At 39.2% G+C, this 20,263-nt stretch overlaps 1 protein-coding gene across 1 annotated transcript in view; it reads right to left on the reverse strand.

The window, feature by feature from the left end:
• Positions 1 to 20,263, reverse strand: part of kcnh1 (potassium voltage-gated channel subfamily H member 1) — a 313,161-nt gene that overhangs the window by 251,975 nt on the left and 40,923 nt on the right. Inside the window, exons 2-4 of the mRNA XM_062971714.1 lie at positions 16,990 to 17,113; positions 12,471 to 12,577; positions 4,103 to 4,231 (exon numbers count right to left, since the gene is read on the reverse strand). Of these exons, the coding sequence (XP_062827784.1) occupies positions 4,103 to 4,231; positions 12,471 to 12,577; positions 16,990 to 17,113 (360 nt within the window). The remainder of the gene's footprint in view (positions 1 to 4,102; positions 4,232 to 12,470; positions 12,578 to 16,989; positions 17,114 to 20,263) is intronic.

The raw sequence follows: 20,263 nt of genomic DNA on the forward strand, positions 1-20,263 counted from the left end.
GATAAGTGACAGGCTGGAATAATGTAGAACAAATGAGAACAATAATTTTCATGGTGCATGTAAAACAGGAAGAACGAAGAGAACAAAACCAGAGGGAAGGCAAGAATCAGTAACATCTCTAATGGAACAAGGTCTGTGGATGTCCCACTGCACCCGAGACTGAAGGAAGCCATGTTTACATCCACCTAATCTTATTAGGAGATATCACTACAAATGTCTGAGGAGCTGTTTCCTGAACACAGACAATAGACAAGTACCGATTATTCCCATTAGGCAGTGAAGGAGATGAAAATGCAATGGCCTTGACTACAGCACAGAATTCAAAAGGTAGGGAAGGATTTCATTTGGCAAATTGGATCTAATGGTGGGACGACACTAAAAAGAAACATAAACTGAGGCTCCTTAGACATAAGAACTGTCACAAAGATCTAAAGGCAAAGCATTTTCTCTGTATTATATGATGACAAATGGTACCCATTTGGGGCACATCTTCCCCACAGAAATGTAAGTGGTGCTTGCAATGAAATAACTACTGCATCACAGAATTATGTTGCCCAAGATATTTCTGGTGGATTGGTCAGTCTATTATATTTTGCTACCTTCAATTGTGGTTTATAATTATGTTTTATTGCATTTATTGCATTTTACAGATATGACCATTATATTGTATTTATTGTTCTCTGCCCTGATGTTTTTGGAAGGGTAGTTTAAGAAAATACAAATAAATAAATATAATAATAAAATATAAATGTGATCCCTGTTACATGGTATGCCTTGGCTGGAAGCAATGATGAAACTGTGAAAATACAAGCTACCCACAGAATATAAAAATCCAAAATGTCATGGTCCATTTCACGGAGCTCAACAGAACTTTGGCTTGCAGCTTGGTTTCATACATAACAGGAAAAATGTATTCCAAGACATCATACAGAGGACATTGACCAACATTGATAATTTTAGCTCTCATTAACTGTTGCTGTTTTCAATAATTCCTAATTATTACTAATCTATGAGGAAGGTTTAGGTGTTAGGCCAATGGTAAAACATGTGCTTTTCACACTAAAGGCCTCAGGTTCAATAACATGCATCTCCAGACAATGCAGGGGGGAAACGCTGCCCAAAACCCAGTCATCTGTCTGAGATTATGGGCATTGTAGTCCAAAGCATCTTGAGAGTATCAGACTGGGACAGACAGCCTGTTGGATACAATTTCATCATCCTATGTTCCTCGTGCTAAGTTGTTGTTTAGCACTTTCACCAGGGTCAGTGTCTTTGCCCCAAATGGCTGTTTAGCACTAAGTATATTCAGCAGTTGATCCAAGTCTGTTGAATTACGATGGTGAATATCTGATCAAAACTATGAGCCTGTATGAGTCCTTAGGCTCAACTATATTTAAGTTGACATAAGATATGAATAAAGATGATGAATTCCAAAACTCAGTTCAGTCCATGTGTCCTAGTCTCTGGAGCAGTAAAAATAATCCTCCCCCTTCTCAATATGACATCCTTTCAAATATTTAAACATGGTTATCCTGTCCCCATGTCTGTACTTCCCATTGTAGGTTAGGGTTTAGCCACTCTCAAGCTGATTTTACTGTAATAACTTCCCTTTCCTTTTTGAAGAATAGTGAGCTATGGTAAGGGGTACTCATAGGCAGCAAGAGGCAGGCAAACATGGGCAAGGCATCTGGCTCACAAAAAGAATGTGGTTCCATTCATGCACTTTTTGTGCCCCTAGATGACACAAAACTGGATCGTGCCCTACTGAGAGCATCTTTCATCCTTAAATGCAAACCTATAATACGTAAATTGTCTGAAAAGGTTTCCAGATTTATATTTGGTGTGTACTTTTCTAAAGTTAGTTACATATAAAACCTGATGAGTGAATCTACAAGGTGGTTGTATAAATTAGGTACATTGTAAATGTGAACCTAGGAGCCCCTGATGGCGCAGCATGTTAAAGCACTGAGCTGCTGAACTTGCAGATCGAAAGACCAGCAGTTCGAATCCAGGGAGCGGGGTGAGCTTCTGTTGTTAGCCCCAGCTTCTGTCAACCTAGCAGTTCGAAAACATGCAAATGTGAGTAGATCAATAGGTACCACTCTGGCAGGAAGATAACGGTGCTCCATGCAGTCATGCTGTCCACATAACCTTGGAGGTGTCTACAGACAACACTGGCTCTTCAGCTTAGAAATGGAGATGAGCACCAACCCCCAAAGTCAGACACAACTAGACTTAATGTCAGGGGGAAACCTTTACCTTTAACTAAATGTGAACCAATTCTATGATGTACATAAGAAAAAAGGCAGCTATAATTAGAAGCTTATGGGGCACAATTGTACTATAATTTCTTAAACCATTAGCGGGTTTTTAATCTCTTCCCACATTATGGCAATTAGATTGCCCATGGATTTATCAATGAAATCTCCTATCACTAAATCCAGCCACAAAATCACTTCCACAAGGCTAAAGCCATTGTTATTAATATATTGATAGGGAAGCTATTCAGTTGTTGGGCCAGTTGCTGCTTTTGGATACATTAACTATAAGAAGAAACAGAAAATAACAGTGCCACTCTGCTTATCATTGATTTTGGACACAGCTACATACTGTATCCAATTATGAGTTTCCATTGAAAAGAATCTTCACTGAAAAATTAAGATGGCCTTTGAATAAATAATATAATGCTTCGGGAGAGTTGCAGCTACTTTGAGTCCCAATGTGGGAGAAAAGCAGGGTGTGAATTAAATAAATAAGTGGCATCTCTGGTGATGATATAAAAAGATTTATATAACCATTTCCAGAAAATAAGCCCTAGGATAATTTTTTAGGATTTTTGAGGATGCTCAAAATGCAAACCCTACTTCAAAAATAAGCCCTAGTTACAGTTCATTAAAAGGTCAATAAAAATAGTGTTCAGGCAGCTATACATGTCTAAAAGTAAAATTTTTGGAGAATAATTAATATAAGACCCCTTTTTATTTTTGGGGAAACAGGTACCACATATCAAAAATTTTATGAAGGCAGCACATTCCAATTCCTGGTGCTATTTCCCTAGAAATGATGAATAAAAGCCATGGACCTGCTTTGCAGAAAGGATTCCCATTCCAAATTCAGAATGGGTATTTTTGCTCTCAAATCGACATTTTAGTCTTAGATAGTGGTAGGGCAGCTCTCTTTATAATTAAAAGGCCGTTGAAACAGTTCCTTTGGGGATATCATTTGCCTTGTTGTATCTGAGCCTCCACTTGTCATTTACCAAGTGGGTAACTGCTTTTAGCTCTTGCCTTGATGTTATCATATTTTCATTGAGAGTTCTTATGCAAGACTATATTTACTTGATATTATGATACAGTGCTTTATCATTAAACTCAAGTCAAAAAGTGATCTCTAAATCTGAAGTGCAATTGTAATAAATAGTTTTTAAAACTTGTGAAGTACACTTTGGGTCAGGCATGGGCAAACTTTGGCCTCCGGGTGTTTTGGACTTCAACTTCTACCATTCCTAACAGCCTCAGGCCCCTTCCTTTTCGCTTAAGTGGCTGAGGGGGAAAAGGAAGGGGTCTGAGGCTGTTAGGCATGGTGGAAGTTGAAGTCCAAAACACCAGAGGCCAAAGTTTGCCCATGACTGCTTTAGATTGAGGAAGAATAATTCCCTTGAAGCTATCCAAGTCTGCTTCATAGTTATCCAAGAGCCATTTCTCCAGACTGGAGGACCTTGCAGCATTAAGAACATATGCCTAACTTTCCTTCCCACCCTTTTTGTTTCCATGCCATGGCTTTATTTTGTAGATATGAAGATTATATATCCGTCTTCTCCTTTTTGTTGATATAGAAGCCATTCTGACAGCCATCACAGCAGTAAAATAATTTTATTTTTATGGCACCATCACTGTACATGGTGCATTGCAAATAAAATATAATTCACTGCCCTTAGGCTTACAATATGACAAAAACAGACCGTGCATATTTGCTTCAATCTGGTTCTTATTAATTTCTCTGACCATAACATCTCTTTGAAAGAAGGCTACAACATGTATATTTAATATGCATTTGTAAAAAAAAAAAGAAAAAGAAAAAGAAAAGAAAACCACCAACAAACCTTTGCATGAGTCATCCTCAATAGGCTGTTTGAAAGCTGTTATGTCGCTGAAAGTGCAGAGAAACAAAACAACTTTGTCCTGTTCATTTCGAATTGGAGCAATTTTCACAAAGAACCAAACAGGAGTCCCTGGAGGGGAAAAAAGAAACATGGACATACCCATCAATGATGTAAAAATATACCACATGCCAGCCATACAAGAAAACCCTGAGAAATGCTATTGGTTTTGAAAAGAGCAGCAGAGGGAATTCAGGAAGGTAAATCAGCATTCTTCTTAATTCTCTTTCCAATGTTATGAGCTGAGTTAAGATTCATTGCTGTATCTTTGTTTTCTGCTTGATAAGATATAAACAAACTAGCCAAATGTTCAAAGACTAACAGCAAGTTTACATCTGCTTTGGTAGTAGGTAGTATGTTTGCAGGGTTCAGTTCAGTTCAGTTCAGTCTGCCAGTGCAGGAACATGTATTTTAATATATCTCTAAGAAAAAGATCACATCAGACCAGTTCCCAACCTAAAAAAAAAAACTAGTGCTTCATACAAGATGGTTCACAGTCAGCCTTCAGTTATTGATCTGATTTGTGTAGTGCCTTCTCCCCAAATCTGGTCTCCATGGAATTTATCACTTATCAAAGCAATGCATCACCAAACAATAATAGTCCTGCCCTTGGCAAATACTCAGTTGTCCAAAGCCTGCCTAAACAAAAAGATCTTTGACTGGTAATGAAAGGACAGCAAGGAGGAAGCCAGGTTGGCCTCAAATGGGAACAAATTCCAAAGGCAAGGACTAGCCAAAGTGAAAGCTCTCTCATTATAGTTGGTGGGGGATATGAGGCCAGTGATGAATGTGATGGGGAAGTCACAAATCACCCCAAACCTTCCAAGGGACGTGAAGGCAATTCTGTCATGGCTTTCATCCTCATCCCAATGCCTCTTTTTTAAAAAAGTAAATGAGTGTATATTTGTAAAGATGTATCCTGGGCATAAAACAAAAACCAGGTTTCAAAACCAAGGTGAAATTGCTCTACAGGACATGCGGGGAAAGTACCGTATATATTTGATTATAAGTTGAGTTTTTCAGCCCTTTTTAGGGCTGAAATATCCCCCCTCAGCTTATACTTGAGTGAGGCTTCTGGTCGATTTATATTTGGGTCATCTTATACTCAAGAATATAGGTAATCAGAGTTGGACAGTCTTATCTTAAATTACAGTTTTATGTAAATATTCAAACGCATTTAACCCACTGAAGCCTCAATTAATGTAATTTTATCAGTACAGTAGAGTCTCACTTATCCAACATAAATGGGCCGGCAGAACGTTGGATAAGCGAATATGTTGGATAACAAGGAGAGATTAAGGAGAAGCCTTTTAAACACCAAATGAAGTTATGATTTTACAAATTAAGCACCAAAACATCATGTTATACAACAAATTTGACAGAAAAAGTAGTTCAATACGCAGTAATGCTATGTAGTAATTACTGTATTTACGAATTTAGCACCAAAATATCACAATGTATTGAAAACATTGACTACAAAAATGCGTTGGATAATCCAGAACGTTGGATAAGCGAATGTTGGATAAGTGAGACTCTACTGTATCTATTTTTATTTTTGAAATTTACCAGTAGCTGCTGTATTTCCCACCCTCGTCTTATACTCGTGCCAATACGTTTTCCCAATTTTTGTGGTAAAATTAGGTGCTTCCGATTATATTCGGGTTGGCTTATACTTGGGTATATAGGTACTTTGGGCCAAACTACTAAGTAAAAACTATCAGGTACAGAAAGGGGGTATAGCTCCACAAACTCCCAAGGAGTGCTAATGTGGTCTCTCAGTCCCTAACAGCTGCCCTTTCATGCTATTTAGCCTTTTTCAAATACAGGCAGTCCTCAAGTGATGAACAATATAGATTCTGGAAGTTTGTTCTCAAGTGTATTTGCATGTAAGTTGGAACAGGTACATTTTTAAGTGTAACCAGAAAATTATGTATAAAGGGGAGCGAGCACTTTGGTTAGCATAGGGAAGGGTTAACACCCCTGTGGTATTTGTTTTGCTGTCTCTGCCTCTGTTCAGAAGATTTCACCTCACTTTCTCTCCACGTAATCATTGGGTTTAAAAAAATGGTTTGTTGTGGAAACAAGGATTGCTGATAAAGCTTCAGTTCAGACACCTTTTCCCCATGATAACTCTTCCAGGAGTGAATTTCCCTTTCTAGGGGAAGATGTGTCATGACACACTAGCACAGGCATGGGCAAACTGGGGCCCTCCAGGTGTTTTGGACTCCAACTCCCGCCATTCCTCACAGCCTCAGACCCTTTCCTTTTCCCCCTCAGCCACTTAAGCGGCTGAGGGGGAAAAGGAAGGGGCCTGAGGCTGTGAGGAATGGCGGGAGTTGGAGTCCAAAACACCTGGAGGGCCCAGGTTTGCCCATGCCTGTGCTAGTGTGTCACCTGAAGTGTCTATGTGAAATAAGCAAGACACCATATATTTTAGAAATATATAAATGAAAGGTTTTCATGTGATATGTTGTGCCCCCATACATTTCGTTATCACAACTTATTTATGTGTCCATATCTCTTATAAGGGGTTGGTTTAACCTCCAGTTTGCTAGTAAATCTGAATTACTGTATCTCAAAATGAAGCATATCTTAAAAGTGTGTCATCAACATGCAATGTTTGGAAAGCTCTGGTCTATAGTGAAACAAAGACATAAACGATGAGGGGCCAGGCTGTGGCACAGGCTGTTGAGCAGCTGCAATAAATCACTCTGACCATGAGGTCATGAGTTCGAGGCCAGCCCGTGGTGGGACCCGTCAATTAAAAATAAAAAATAGTCCCTGCTCGTTGCTGACCTAGCCACCCGAAAGATAGTTGCATCTATCAAGTAGGAAATAAGGTACCACTTATAAAAAGTGGGGAGGCAAGTTTAACTAATTTACAATGTTGGAATTAGGAAGTGAGGAAGTGCCATCAGAGTGGATGATGAAGCAGCTGCTCCCCCCTGTGGCCAGAATTGAACATCCCCTCAGGAGAAGGTTAAATTGCCTCTGCGTCTGTCTGTCTTGGTCTCTGTTTGATGTGTTTATGGGCATTGAATGTTTGCCCTATGTGTATATAATGTGGTCCGCCCTGAGTCCCCTTCGGGGTGAGAAAGGCGGAATATAAATACTGTAAATAAATAAATGGCGTAACCACACTGGCATAGGCAATTGACAACAAAAAGGAAAAAGACCACAGATATTTTCTGACTGTAAAGGAAGTCAGTAAAACTGTAATAACTAGCATAATGAAGCAACAGGATTTGGATTCCCTCAAGTAACATTTCCAAGCTCAGGGCTAGAATGGGACAAACAGAATAGGGAAGGCAAATGGTGTTTCTCTCCTATCACTTTCTACTCTCTTCAAATCTCCTTTCAGCCAGAGTAATAAACTGCAGAAATTGTGATTGTAAAATACAACTGCTGAAATAACAACTGTTGGGAGCTCTTTGTCCCCAATGGATGCTGGATTCATGTAGCCAAGGCTATTTATATGCACTGTACTAAACAAAAGGAGTTGCTGCACTACAATAATCCAAATTATCTCCCAAGAAAATCAGATTCTAAACAACTTGTATAAATTATGCCACTTGTTTTACACAACATACACTGTTCTTGTTCATGACAGGGAATAGAGATGGCAGTGAACAGCGTCATGCTCAGGTATAAGCTTTGAGGAAGAAAAGCATGAAATGTTTGCCTCACAGACAAGCCAGGTTTTATAAATTCACTCATTCCCCATTTTATCTGGTTTGGACTGATTTCCATGAGACAGAAACAAACTCCTAGCTTCACCACAAGCACTCTGCATTTTATAATGACTGGGATTTTGCTAACTCATTGTTATCACCATTGTATTCAACATTATTTATGTAGGCTTTTGTACACTCATAACACCTAGTACTTTTATTTATTACATAATTTACATCTCACCCTTACTTTATAAGATTCCAAGGCATTTCTCAACCCAATAAGGAAAAATAATACTAAAATATGTTTAAAATACAAAACAACACTATTGCAAAGTGACACAATATCCATGTAGATCAGGCAGAAATGATAAAAATCAACAAAGAAGAGCTCCCTGGGAAATTGGAAGCTGAGAGAAGAAAACATTCCCCCCTCCCCAATATCCAAAAATGTGATTGCAGACATTTCAAATCACTTATTTTTCCTATGACACTTTAGACAATATAGCAATCCTGATTTCAGCCATTGAGAATAATCATTTAAGGACCATCTTCAGATTTTTATATTTGTTTGCTTATATCTATCTTATTCATACATACTGCCCACGGTGGCTAACTACATACACTATAAAATCACAATTCAACACACACCCAATATTTTGAAAACTAATTTTAAGAACAAAGATAAATAATAAGATATAATATATCAAATGTAGCTGCTACGTGAGAGCCAACAACGTTCATTGGTTTGAGCATTGAATTACAACTCTAGAGAACAGGGTTCGAATCCCTTGCCTTGAACTACAGTTCCTCAAATAGGAGTGCAAGCTTAGTCATTAAACTCATGCAAACACATCTCTCTTTGAATATTTTGTACTACAAATTCCATCATCCCCAGCTCACATGTGCAGTGGGCAAGGAGAGGTGTGCCAGTTGAACAACATCTGGGAGTTGAAGTCGAAACAGAGCACTTTGCTTACTAAAAATGAAAGGCCTAGGTATGTGTCATCCTTCTCTGGATATAGCAAAACATTGTCAAATTTGGGTTACATAACAGTTACAGCTGATCTTTGAAACTCTCTCAAAGAACATTGCACAGCTGTTGCTGCATGTGTCGCAGAACTCACAATCTGACAGGGATTAGTTAGCAAGCGAAATAAGTTGAGGGGAGGCTTGAGATTGGTTAGGCAGGTCATTCCATTGGTATGAAGTTTATTGGCCAAATAATGTCTCCTGCAATTGACTTCACTGACAAACAGAGGACACAGAGAGTGGAAAACATATCTAGCTATGCAACTTCATGGAATGAGCCTTTGGTATAAAGCATGTCTATTGAACACCCCAGAAACACCAATTCCAATGTCTTAAAAGTAGCTGCTTGTTGCAAAACCCATCTGTGGGATAGGTGGCAAACAGGTCAAGAGATTAGAAAAATACATTTTGTTCAGTCCCCTAGGAAGTGAGGTTTTTCTTGCTGAAGAAGAAATCTGAGAAGCAATTAAAGAACCAAAGCCTTCAGCCCAGGAGCTATTTTGAGAAGATGCATGGTTTATTAGTTCTTTGTTATGCTTTTAAAAAGTGGCCAAATGAGCAAAAGGAAAGGAAGCAGTTGGTAATTTCAATATTTTAAGTTTCTCATGGGAGGAGAGGCAGTTAAAACAAATTCTTGGAGGATGTTGTGCAGTCAGTTCAAAATGGGGATGTGCAATAGATGAACCTCCACATGCTGTTGGAGTGGATCCTGCTCTTTCACCATTGACTCATCTAGTGAAAACAGGTAGGAGCTGCAATTCCACAACATCTAGAAAGTCACAAAGCCAACACAAACAAGACCTGACGATTATCTATTGAGTTCAGAACATCACAGACCAACAGAAGGATTGTTCCCTGCTTCATGGTTGCTCCCAATACATCAAAAATGGATCTGAATATTAGTACAAAATTCAGTGAAAGTATTGTAATTGTAACTGTCCCTGTCCTGGAATGCCACAAAAAGGTAGAACAGACAAAACAAGATTAAATAGTCTGGTAAGGCAGATTGTTAAGAAAATGTATGGTGTAAAATTCCAAGTGGCATGTACCTTACTGTACATAAGAAAAGGAGTCAAAAGAATTCTGTATGTTTCTGCTGATGGTTCTGCTCCTTACTAAAAAGCGCTATTGTCCACTTTGTGCTGCAGGACTGCTCCAAGCAGAATCCTGTCTCAGACGCAGGAGCACCTCAGGCTGTACTATAATAGGCAGGAACGGAACAAGCTGAAGATAAATAAAAGATGATCCAAAAAAAGGCAATGATGCAGTACAAGGGGTGTCCCTCGGTTCTTGTAAGAGCATTTCGAGTCTCTGAAAACCAACAAGGAACCTAATAGGCTATCTAACAACATCACTAGACTGCCAAAAACAAGAACGGTAGTCAATGCCAAAATGAATGTGAAATGAATTTGATTCCCTTTCTTGGCCAAATCGCATCATGGCTATGTAGCAATCTTTTCAAGAAAGCCAAATCTTAATTAGACCATTCGTTGTTGCTCTTTAGTAGCTCCCAAGTTTATAAATTGTGTTCTAGAGAATTGAGATAGTCCACAAAACTATCTCCTCCTAAAAGATGCCATCATGGAAAGCTGTTAGGGATGTTCTAATATTACTATAAGCAAAGCAGCACACTGTTACATGCTGCACACTTGTCCCCAACTTGGCTTCTCCTCCTCTAAGGTGTGTTTAGTATCCTTTTTTGTGTGATGACTGAGATAGGAACTATGGCTTCTTTCCCCTCTCCTCAACTGAAAAACAAACATTGCTGTGTTCTCAAAGGCTTTCATGGCAGAATCACTGGGCTACTGTGAGTTTTCTGTGCTGTATGGCCATGTTCCAGAAGCATTCTCTCCTGACATTTTGCCTGCATCTATGGCAGGCATCCTCACAGGTTGCGAAGTTTATATATTCCCCAGGCAAGAAGCAGCCAGGCTTGGAAGCTGCAAGGCTATTCAATGCTAATCAAGGTGGCCAATTACAACATTCACACTTGCCTCAAAAAGACAAGAGTTCTTCCTCCCACCCTGGACCTTCCACAGATATATAAACCCCACTTGCCTAGTTTCCAACAAACCTCACAACCTCTGAGGAAGCCTGTCATAGATGTAAGTGAAACATCAGGAGAGAATGCTTCTTGAACATGACCATACAGCCAGAAAACTCATAGAAACCCAAACACAGTTGTATTCTCCTGATTGTATCCCAAAGGTAATTCCTTGGGTGGAGGGATTGAGCAATTTGACTGTTTTAGCCAGTTTTGCAATCCTTCAGAAACAACATCATTAGAAACCCAAGTGCCTTATAGAGAAGAAACACCTATTAATAACTAGGTCCACTATAGCATTAGTGTCCTTTCTGGATAGGGCAGCTGCCTTAAGCCCCAATATTGGGAGAAAGGAAGGACAAACATTAAGTAAGTACAGTATATAAAAATGTTTTGATAGCCTCAGGTTTAGATTATTCTGGTACATCTTATGCGAGCCTATACCTGTGCAGAAACTACAGCTGGTGTGGAAATTCATTTATACTGTGCTCAAAAAACTGCTTCTTCTCACAGTTTTTACCTTAAGAAGTAGTGTGGCTTTCTGAACACAAAAAAGAAGCTTTGATGGTAGGTTTTGAAAAGTTGCACAGTTTTTTCAAATTCTTCTGTCGTTTTATGTTGTTCCAGGAAGAAAAAGAAGTTATTATAAATTGTGAGCATTTTTGAGATGCTGCCCCCCCCCCCAGCTAGGTTTCTCAGAAGGTTGGAAACTTCAAATTCAATTACTTCAGTGTGTTTATGTCTATGTGTATCTGTGTACACACTACATGCAAATTGATGTGAGATATAAATGGCCACCCTAGATTTGCTACCAATATTTTTAATCCCTGTCCTTCTTTCCTTTCAAATTTCCCTGATGCTTCTTTTTTTCTCTCTTTTCTATAACTATACAACTGGCACATCATGTGCTTTAGATTCAGGTACAGCAATCACATATCCTGTGCTTAAAAATGTATTGGCTGTACACTGAAAAACGTGAAAAGTTAAATCTGTTTTATTTATATGGGTAGATTTCCCATATAACAGGTGGCTGTGAAGTGCACTCACTGAAAGAGATTCCTGCAAGACCTCTGAAATTAAAATTCTGTAAGAAAGCCATTTCCTACAGCCACAGCATGGTTATAAAATGAGTGTATCATCGCTAGCAATCCTATTACTGAATGCTAAGGTAAAGTTATAATTCCCATAATTCTCTCCATCAGGAAACCTATTAGTGTGGATGGAAGGAACATGACCCCCATATCTGCACGGAATACTTTCCACTTGGATAACAAAATTGTAGTTAATAATGAACCCTATTGAACAAACAGGTTCTGACATAAACATACCACAGAATCATGCTTGAGGACCTAGGAAATGCCTAGAGAGGACATATTTTGTCAGACATGGATAAATGAAACCATCCTTCAGATACAGGGATCGTACTGTACACTCAGTGCCATTCCCATAGCAGTGATGTCCTGCCATGTTCATCAGATGAAAACGCATCTCTTAGTTTGCTTGCTTCCTTGCTTTGCTATGTCTGGGCTGCTTTATTGAAAATAGAATGAAAAATTCCACTTACTGTTCTTCTTGTACATTAAGATTTCAAAGGAATTCATCTCGTAGTTCTCAAACGTTTGCCGTACTTTATCTACTGTTTCTTTATCCGTCAACTCTCCATACATAAAACTGCAAGAAAATGGAAAGAATTTTTAAAAAAATGTATCTGGAGAGCCACAAGCAAGACATATTAGTGTGACTATATCTGCCTATCTCTATATATTTCATCTTTCTCTCAATATGGGAATCCAAAACAGTTCACAATTTGAGTTACAGCAAAATACAGTTAAAACAATGGATTTTTAAAATTGTGTTAGAAGTGAATTGGGAATATACTGCAAGTTGCTTCTGGAATGGGAGAATCTGCCATCTACAAAGATGTTGCCCAGGAGATGCCCGGATGTGATACCATCCTGTGGGAGCTTCTCTCATGTCTCCACATGGAAGCTGGGGCTGACAGATGGGAGCTCATCCTGTTTCGCGGATTCAAACCGCCGACCTTCAGATCTTCAGGTCAGCAGTTCAGCCGGCACAAGGGTTTAACCCATTGTGCCACTGCGGCTCCCTTTTTAAAACAATAGATCAGGGGTCCCCAAACTAAGGCCCGGGGGCCGGATGCGGCCCTCCAAGGCCATTTACCTGGCCCCCGCCCTCAGTTTTAGACTTAGGCTCGCCCAAAGTCTGAAATGACTTGAAGGGACAACAACAACAATCCTACTTGATTATCTCATTGGCCAGAAGCAGGCCCACACTTATTTATTTATTTACAACATTTCTACCCCGCCCTTCTCACCCAAGGGGACTCAGGGCGGCTTACAAAAATTGGCAAAATTTAATGCCCAAAATACAGTCATAAAAACAAAACAATATAAACAGATCTATTAATAACATTGTTAAAACACATTATAAAAACCTTAAAAACGTATATATAATTAATTCACTTCCCACTGAAATCCTGATGCGTTTACAGTAAGTTGGTTAAAATTATTTTTATTTTTAAATATTGTATTGTTCTTTTATTTACCAATATTGTAAATAAATAATATGGTAATATATTGTGTATGCATGTAATATTCATAATAACATTATAATGTAATACAATATAATATTTATTTATTACAATATTTCTACCCCGCCCTTCTCACCCAATAGGGGACTCAGGGTGGCTAATAATAATACAATATAATAATATATTAATTATATATTATATATTAAATCTAATATTACTAATAATATTACGGTATAATGGTATAGTACAATATAGTAATATATAATGCTAATATTGTGCTATGCTAATAATATAATATATTGTATGTACATACAACTTGTAAGCTGCTCTGAGTCCCCTTCGGGGTGAGAGAGGGTGGGGTATAAATATAGTAAATAAATAAATAAGTAATTGTTGCTGGGGGGTTTTTTTGTACTACAAATAAGACATGTGCAGTGAGCATAGGAATTTGTTCGGTTTTTTTTTTTCAAATGATAATTCGGCCCCTCAACAATCTGAGGGACCATGAATCGGCCCTCCACTTAAAAAGTTTGAGGACCCCTGCAATAGATAATGCAAACATGTAAAAAAGAAATAAAAAACAATATCATTAAAAATATAAATGTAAACAATTTTTAAAAGCTGCTAAACTATAATGATGGTGGTGGTGGTGATGATAAAAATACAAGTCACCCCAACTGAAAGACCTTTTGCAACAGATCGTTAACACTCAAGTGCTTTGGTAAACAGAAAGGTCTTTTCTTGGCTGTAGAATGAGAGCACAGAGGAAACCAAACCTAGTTTCTAGTGGGAGATGATTCTGCCATCTTGGACCAAATGTTTCTGTGAGAGAAAGCCTTCCTTCAAGATCTTAAAACACAAGCAGACTTACATGGGAAGATACAGTCTTTTAGAAATGGAGCTAATCCATATAGGGCTGTACAGATCATAGCTAATGCTTTCAGTTGTGTCCAGAGTCAAATAATTGAGGGGTGCATCTACACTGTAGAATTAATGCAGTTTTCATAATGCGTTAACTGCCATGACTCAATGCTATGGAATCCTGGGATTTGTAGCTTGGTGGGGCACCAAAAGTCTTTGGCAGAGAAGGCTGAAAATCTTGTAAAACTAAAGCAAATTCTAAACAGGACACAGGTTTGACAAGACATATGCAAGAGGCTTAAAGGAAGCTTAAGGGAGCCCAAGGCTTATATACAAGATTGTGTCAATGGACATAGTAATTGTTATTGGTTATTTTTCTCTCACCCCCTCTGTGGCTTTTACTGCTAACCAAAACTGTGTGCCACCGGGTTTTCCAATACACAGGAGCATCAAATGGGATCTATATCAAAGTGCTGGCTTTAGCCTATAAAGCTCTAAACGGTTCCGGCCCAGCTTACTTGTCCAAACATGTCTCCCGCTATGACCTACCATGTAATTTAAGATCTTCAGGGGAGGCCCTGCTCTCGGTACCGCCAGCCTCACAGATGCGGCTGGCGGGGACGAGAGACAGGGCCTTCTCAGTGGTGGCTCCTTGGCTGTGGAACTCCCTCCTTAGTGACATCCGGCAGGCTCCATCCCTTTTGAGTTTTAGAAAGAAAGTGAAGACCTGGCTATGTGAGCAAGCATTCAAAGAATAAGTTTCGTTGGCTTCGACTCAGTCTGGACTAAGGTTTATATACAATGTTTTGTGGATGAATGGCTCAAGTATTTTGTATTATTTTAAATCTGTATTTAATTGCTTATGTTTTATTCTTTTGTATTGTTGTGTATTGGCATTGAATTTTGCCAGTTTTGTAAGCTGCCCTGAATTCCTTCGGGTGAGAAGAGCGGGATAGAAATAATGGAAATAAGTATCTTAAGCTCATGGTGACAGAAGCACTTCTGCCATCCATCAATCCCACTTTTTCTCTTTTAAAAAGAAATTACAATCTCTCACATACAAATGTACACACACACAACTGTACCACTGCTTAGACTAGAGCAGGGTTTCTCAACCTGGGGGTCAGGACCCCAGGGTGGGTCACGAGGGGGGTTTCAGAGAGGTCACCAAATACCATCAGAAAACACATATTTCTGATGGTCTCAGGAACCCAAATCCTTCCAGTATTTTCTGTTGGTCATGGGGGATTCTGTGTGGGAAGTTTGGCCCAATTCTATCACTGGTGGGGTTCAAGGGGCATTTTGATCGTAGGTGAACTATAAATCCCAGCAACTACAACTCCCAAATGTCAAGATCTATTTTCCCCAAACTCCACCAGTGTTCACATTTGGGCATACTGAATATTTGTGTCAAGTTTGGTTCAGATTCATCATTGTTTGGAATCCACAGTGCTCTCTGGATGTAGGTGAACTATAACTCCAAAACAAAAGGTCAATGCCCACCAAACTTTTCCAGTATTTTCTGTTGGTCATGGGAGTTCTGTGTGCCAAGATTGGTTCAATTCCATTGTTGGTGGAGCTCAGAATGCTCTTTGATTGTAGGTTAACTATAAATTCCAGCAACTACAACTCCCAAATGACAAAATCAATCTCCCCCAACTCTACCAGTATACAAATTTGGGCTTATTGGTATTTGTGTCAAATTTGGTCCAGTGAGTGAAAACACATCCTGCATATCAGATATTTCGTAACAGTAGCAAAATGACAATTATGAAGTAGCAACAAAAATTATTTTATGGTTGGAGGTCACCAACACATGAAGAACTGTATTAAGGGGTCACGGCATTAGGAAGGTTGAGAACCACCGGACTAGGGCATCATAACCATGAATCATGACATATTACTTTAAGATAAATAGCACATGCAGTTAAAGATTATATTGGATTTAAGCAGGGGAAACCTGGATGCAACTCAGCTTTGAAGTTCACTAAACAACCAAGTATGAGTCACAATCCCTGAACGCCACTAGATGATGTTTGCGTAAAAGCGGAAAACCTCTCCTTACACACTCACACACCAATAGATCTGTTTAAACTATGATGTTGTGATGCCCCTTTCATGTAGTTTTAGCAATAATGTATTTGTTTTAATTCCTAATTTGGGGAAAGCTATATAAAATAGGATCCCCATATCTGCAGAAGATACACTCCACCTCACCTGCATGAATGCCTGGAAACCACAAATAATAGCAAAGCCTATGCTTTGATTATACTTGGCTGGAAAAATGCCATCGAATTGCATTGGAGGACCTAGAGTGATCCACGAACACTTCTGGCACGGTATTTTTTGGAGCATGGATAAGTGGATATTGAATCCATTGATAAGGGGGTTGTACTGTATAAAGTTCTTCATCATTGCCATTGTTGTTATCATCACCACTAGTACCATTGTGTGTTTTGTTGGTATTACATATAGTGAAACTACACAATTCTGATTCTGTTTGTGTTGCTAGTCTCCAAATCACAAATTGTCATTGCTGCTGTTTCAAGTTGGGGAAGGTGGAATTGAAAAAAAGGGGTGAATATATTGTTGCTGTTGTTTTTATTTTGTTCAGACAAAGAAAAGCAACATGACAAGCTGTTTAACAGAAAGTAAATTGGCAGTGAAATACCTGCAGGTGCTGCTTTTTTGCATAACTTCTGCTCTGTGGTATCCTGAGAGCTTGCAAAATCCATCATTGCTATACACAATGGGCCAATCCACTATCTGGGCATTACCCAGGACAAAATTGGTATCTGTGTGAAACAATGTATCAGTTAGATAACAAGGTTTTACAGGACATTAAGTAATTACATAACAACTCCATAACCCCACCCACATGTACGTATGTGCATGCAAACACAAATGTATACATATCCATGTGACGGCGCGAGTGACGCCATCTATATGTCGAACTGTAAGTTGCAAGATTTGAATTGTATCATGCCTGATTTTGCCTTTACCCTGTAAATGTAGCCAACTACATTTACATTGATTGGTTATTTATAGCTGTCAATCAATGTTGTTTGCACCAGTTATATTGCTCCCTCAGCTCAATTGTTTGACTCTACCCTTTCCTGGAGTGGGTCAGTGTTTCCTTTTTCATTCCACCATCAAGCTTTCTATCAGATGGACATGAGAGAGAGACTTGGCTCTAAAAGCCCTTGATTAAGTTACCTCTCAGCACCAATTCTGAGGTTCTTACCCTTGAGACTTATGATTCATGTTCAGGTCAACCTGGATGACGTTGAGGAGTCTCAAGCACCTTCAGATCAGTTCTTTGGCACCAGAGGAAGACTCTGTGTCTTCAAACATAGGCCATTTGGACTGTGGCTGAAAATTGCTCCGGCATTCACAGCCATTGAGAAAGAGGGACCTGGAAAAGCTTCTCAACTGCAGAGCTCCTTGGATTCAAGACAACCAGAGATTGTAATGTATATTTTCCTTTACCTCTTTGAAACTTCCAGCTTATTGCCTTAAAGGGATAACCTTTTGAAACAATAAAACCAGTTTTGAGTTATCTACAGTGTTTTGATCCTTGGGAGTTCTAGCTTCCGTAAAGGAGGGCAAGAAGCAATCCCCTGGGGAAAGATGTCACGTCCATGCCTCTTTCGCTAAGAGTTATAGCCCCAGGCGCGACGGCACAATCCATGTGTGCACAGTTATGGAGCCCTCGATTCTTGAAGGAGCTTCTTCATTCCAACAACCGAAGTCTGAATTTGATACAATATTAATTTCATGAATACAATTAACATGCATGTTCTAAATTTGGAACAGAGCATCAAGCAATACGGAAAGGACAGAAAGAAGTCATCTTGACTTCTAGGGATAGTTCCGGCTTTGTTTGCATATAGGTCTACTACTAAAGTTTAATATATTCCAAGGGATGTGCCTTTGAATCCAACCTATAGCCAGGGTTACACATGTCTGGATTATACTTGGCCACACATAATGCAGTTCTCATGTGCATCAAGTATATCGTATTTTAGTACTAAGCATAATATATGTACATGGTTAGGTGAGGGATCAAACAGAACTGGATGGAGACTTTTTTTTCATAAAAGCCTGTCTTAGGATGACTTGATAGTTATGAGTAAGGATAGATTAGTACAATATGCCTATAAATGCCTCTTCTGCTGTCAGATCACTCCAGGCCAGTGAAAAACAATGGGTAGGTGACCACCCCCTTGGAAATATCTCTGATGAATTCCCTTGCTTGAGCTATATGCAGAAGCAGCTGCTGCTGCAATTGCAGCTACAGACATTGCCGCAGCATCCTCTCTGCCCTGGATCTCAGGAACAGAAGTGCTGCCAGGGAAGGGGGAAAGGAAAAAGAGCAGCAGCATGAGGACACACGTACACTCCGACACGGAGACACACACTTCTGTTTCCAGAGTCTCGCCACTGCAGGAGAAACGAGTTCAACACTGTTTTCTATACAACCAGTACTATTACTGCCAGGCTGCTAGCAATCTGTTGTCAGCACTCTGCTGGTACTGAGAGAATGCAGTGGGAGAATGCTTGCCCTGAAAAACAGACGGAAAGAAAAGGAGTGCCCGCCCCTAACATACTTCCTCTTGAAGGATCAAGCCTGATTCCAACCCATGTGGCAGAACACATTAAAAGGGGGTAAAGAAAAAGTCAGGTCATATTTAAATGCACATATTAAAACTTAATTTAATATGTGCATACAGAATCACAGAGTTGGAACAGACTCAAGGCCCATCCAGTCCAACCCCCTGCCATGAAGAAACACACAGTCAAGGCACTCCGATCTCTGTTTGAAAACCTCCAAAGAAAAGACACACTCCAAGGATATTCCACTATCCAGCAGCTCTTACCGTCAGTATTTCCCCCAAAAGTTTGTATCCATTGCTCTGTGTCCTAGTTTCAGGAGCAGCAGAAAACAAGCTTGCTCCCTCCTCAATGTGACATCCTTTCAGATATATAAACATGGCTATCTTCTCCCCTTTCTCAACCTTTTCTTCTCCAAGCTAAACATATCCAGCTCCCTAAGCCGCTCCACATAGGACTTGGCTTCCAAGCCTTTTGCCATTTTTGTCACCCTTCTCTGGATATGTTACAGCTTATCAATATCCTTCTTGAATTGTGATTCCCAGAACTGGACACAGTACTCCAGGAGAGATCAGAGTAAAGCAAAAATATTATCCCAAGTTATTATAACCCTTAAGCACTGTAGAGGTCTGAAACTGCTTTATGAAAAAATGGACATCATGTGCCACATGATGGTTAGAATCAGGACTAACTTGCATTGTAACTGCATGTAAGTTGGCCAAGGATACAACTGCCCCACTGTGATGAGACATGCAAAGTCATTATATCTAAGGTTTTGCACATGAAAATGAACAATTTTTTACACAAATCTGTGCTCTTTTATTCCCTCTTTTTGCTGGTATGTAAGCAGCTTGTCTAATTGGTAGTTTATCCAGTCAACAATATGTTTTATTTTGTTCTTCCTGGAAATGTGATTAGTTAACACTTGGAATTTATTTTATATTAATATGGTTTGTATTATATATTTAAATTATATGTATGTATATATTTAAATGGCTGTTAGGAAACAATTTTGAGCCACTTTTAGTAATATACATATGAACAGTGATGAACATTTGTGTACGAAGTTGTTGTAAAACATACTGTGTACCAGAGTGGGAGAAAATGTGACTCATGGGCTTTGTACAGGCTCTCCTCAAATGTACTTGTGTAACTTATAGGAGGAGGCATGGAGACAAATATTGACCCCACTCTGTGTACAGTTGCCCACTCTTGATATATAGTATAGAAGTGTACATGATACAGTCACAGGTCATATCAGCTGCCCCAGATGCCTTAACCAAAATGTGCCAATGGGGATTGATGTCAAGCTTTATGCAACCACAGAATGA

The sequence above is a fragment of the Anolis carolinensis genome, chromosome 1, assembly GCF_035594765.1.
Source record: "Anolis carolinensis isolate JA03-04 chromosome 1, rAnoCar3.1.pri, whole genome shotgun sequence".
Taxonomy (NCBI): Eukaryota; Metazoa; Chordata; class Lepidosauria; order Squamata; family Dactyloidae; genus Anolis; species Anolis carolinensis.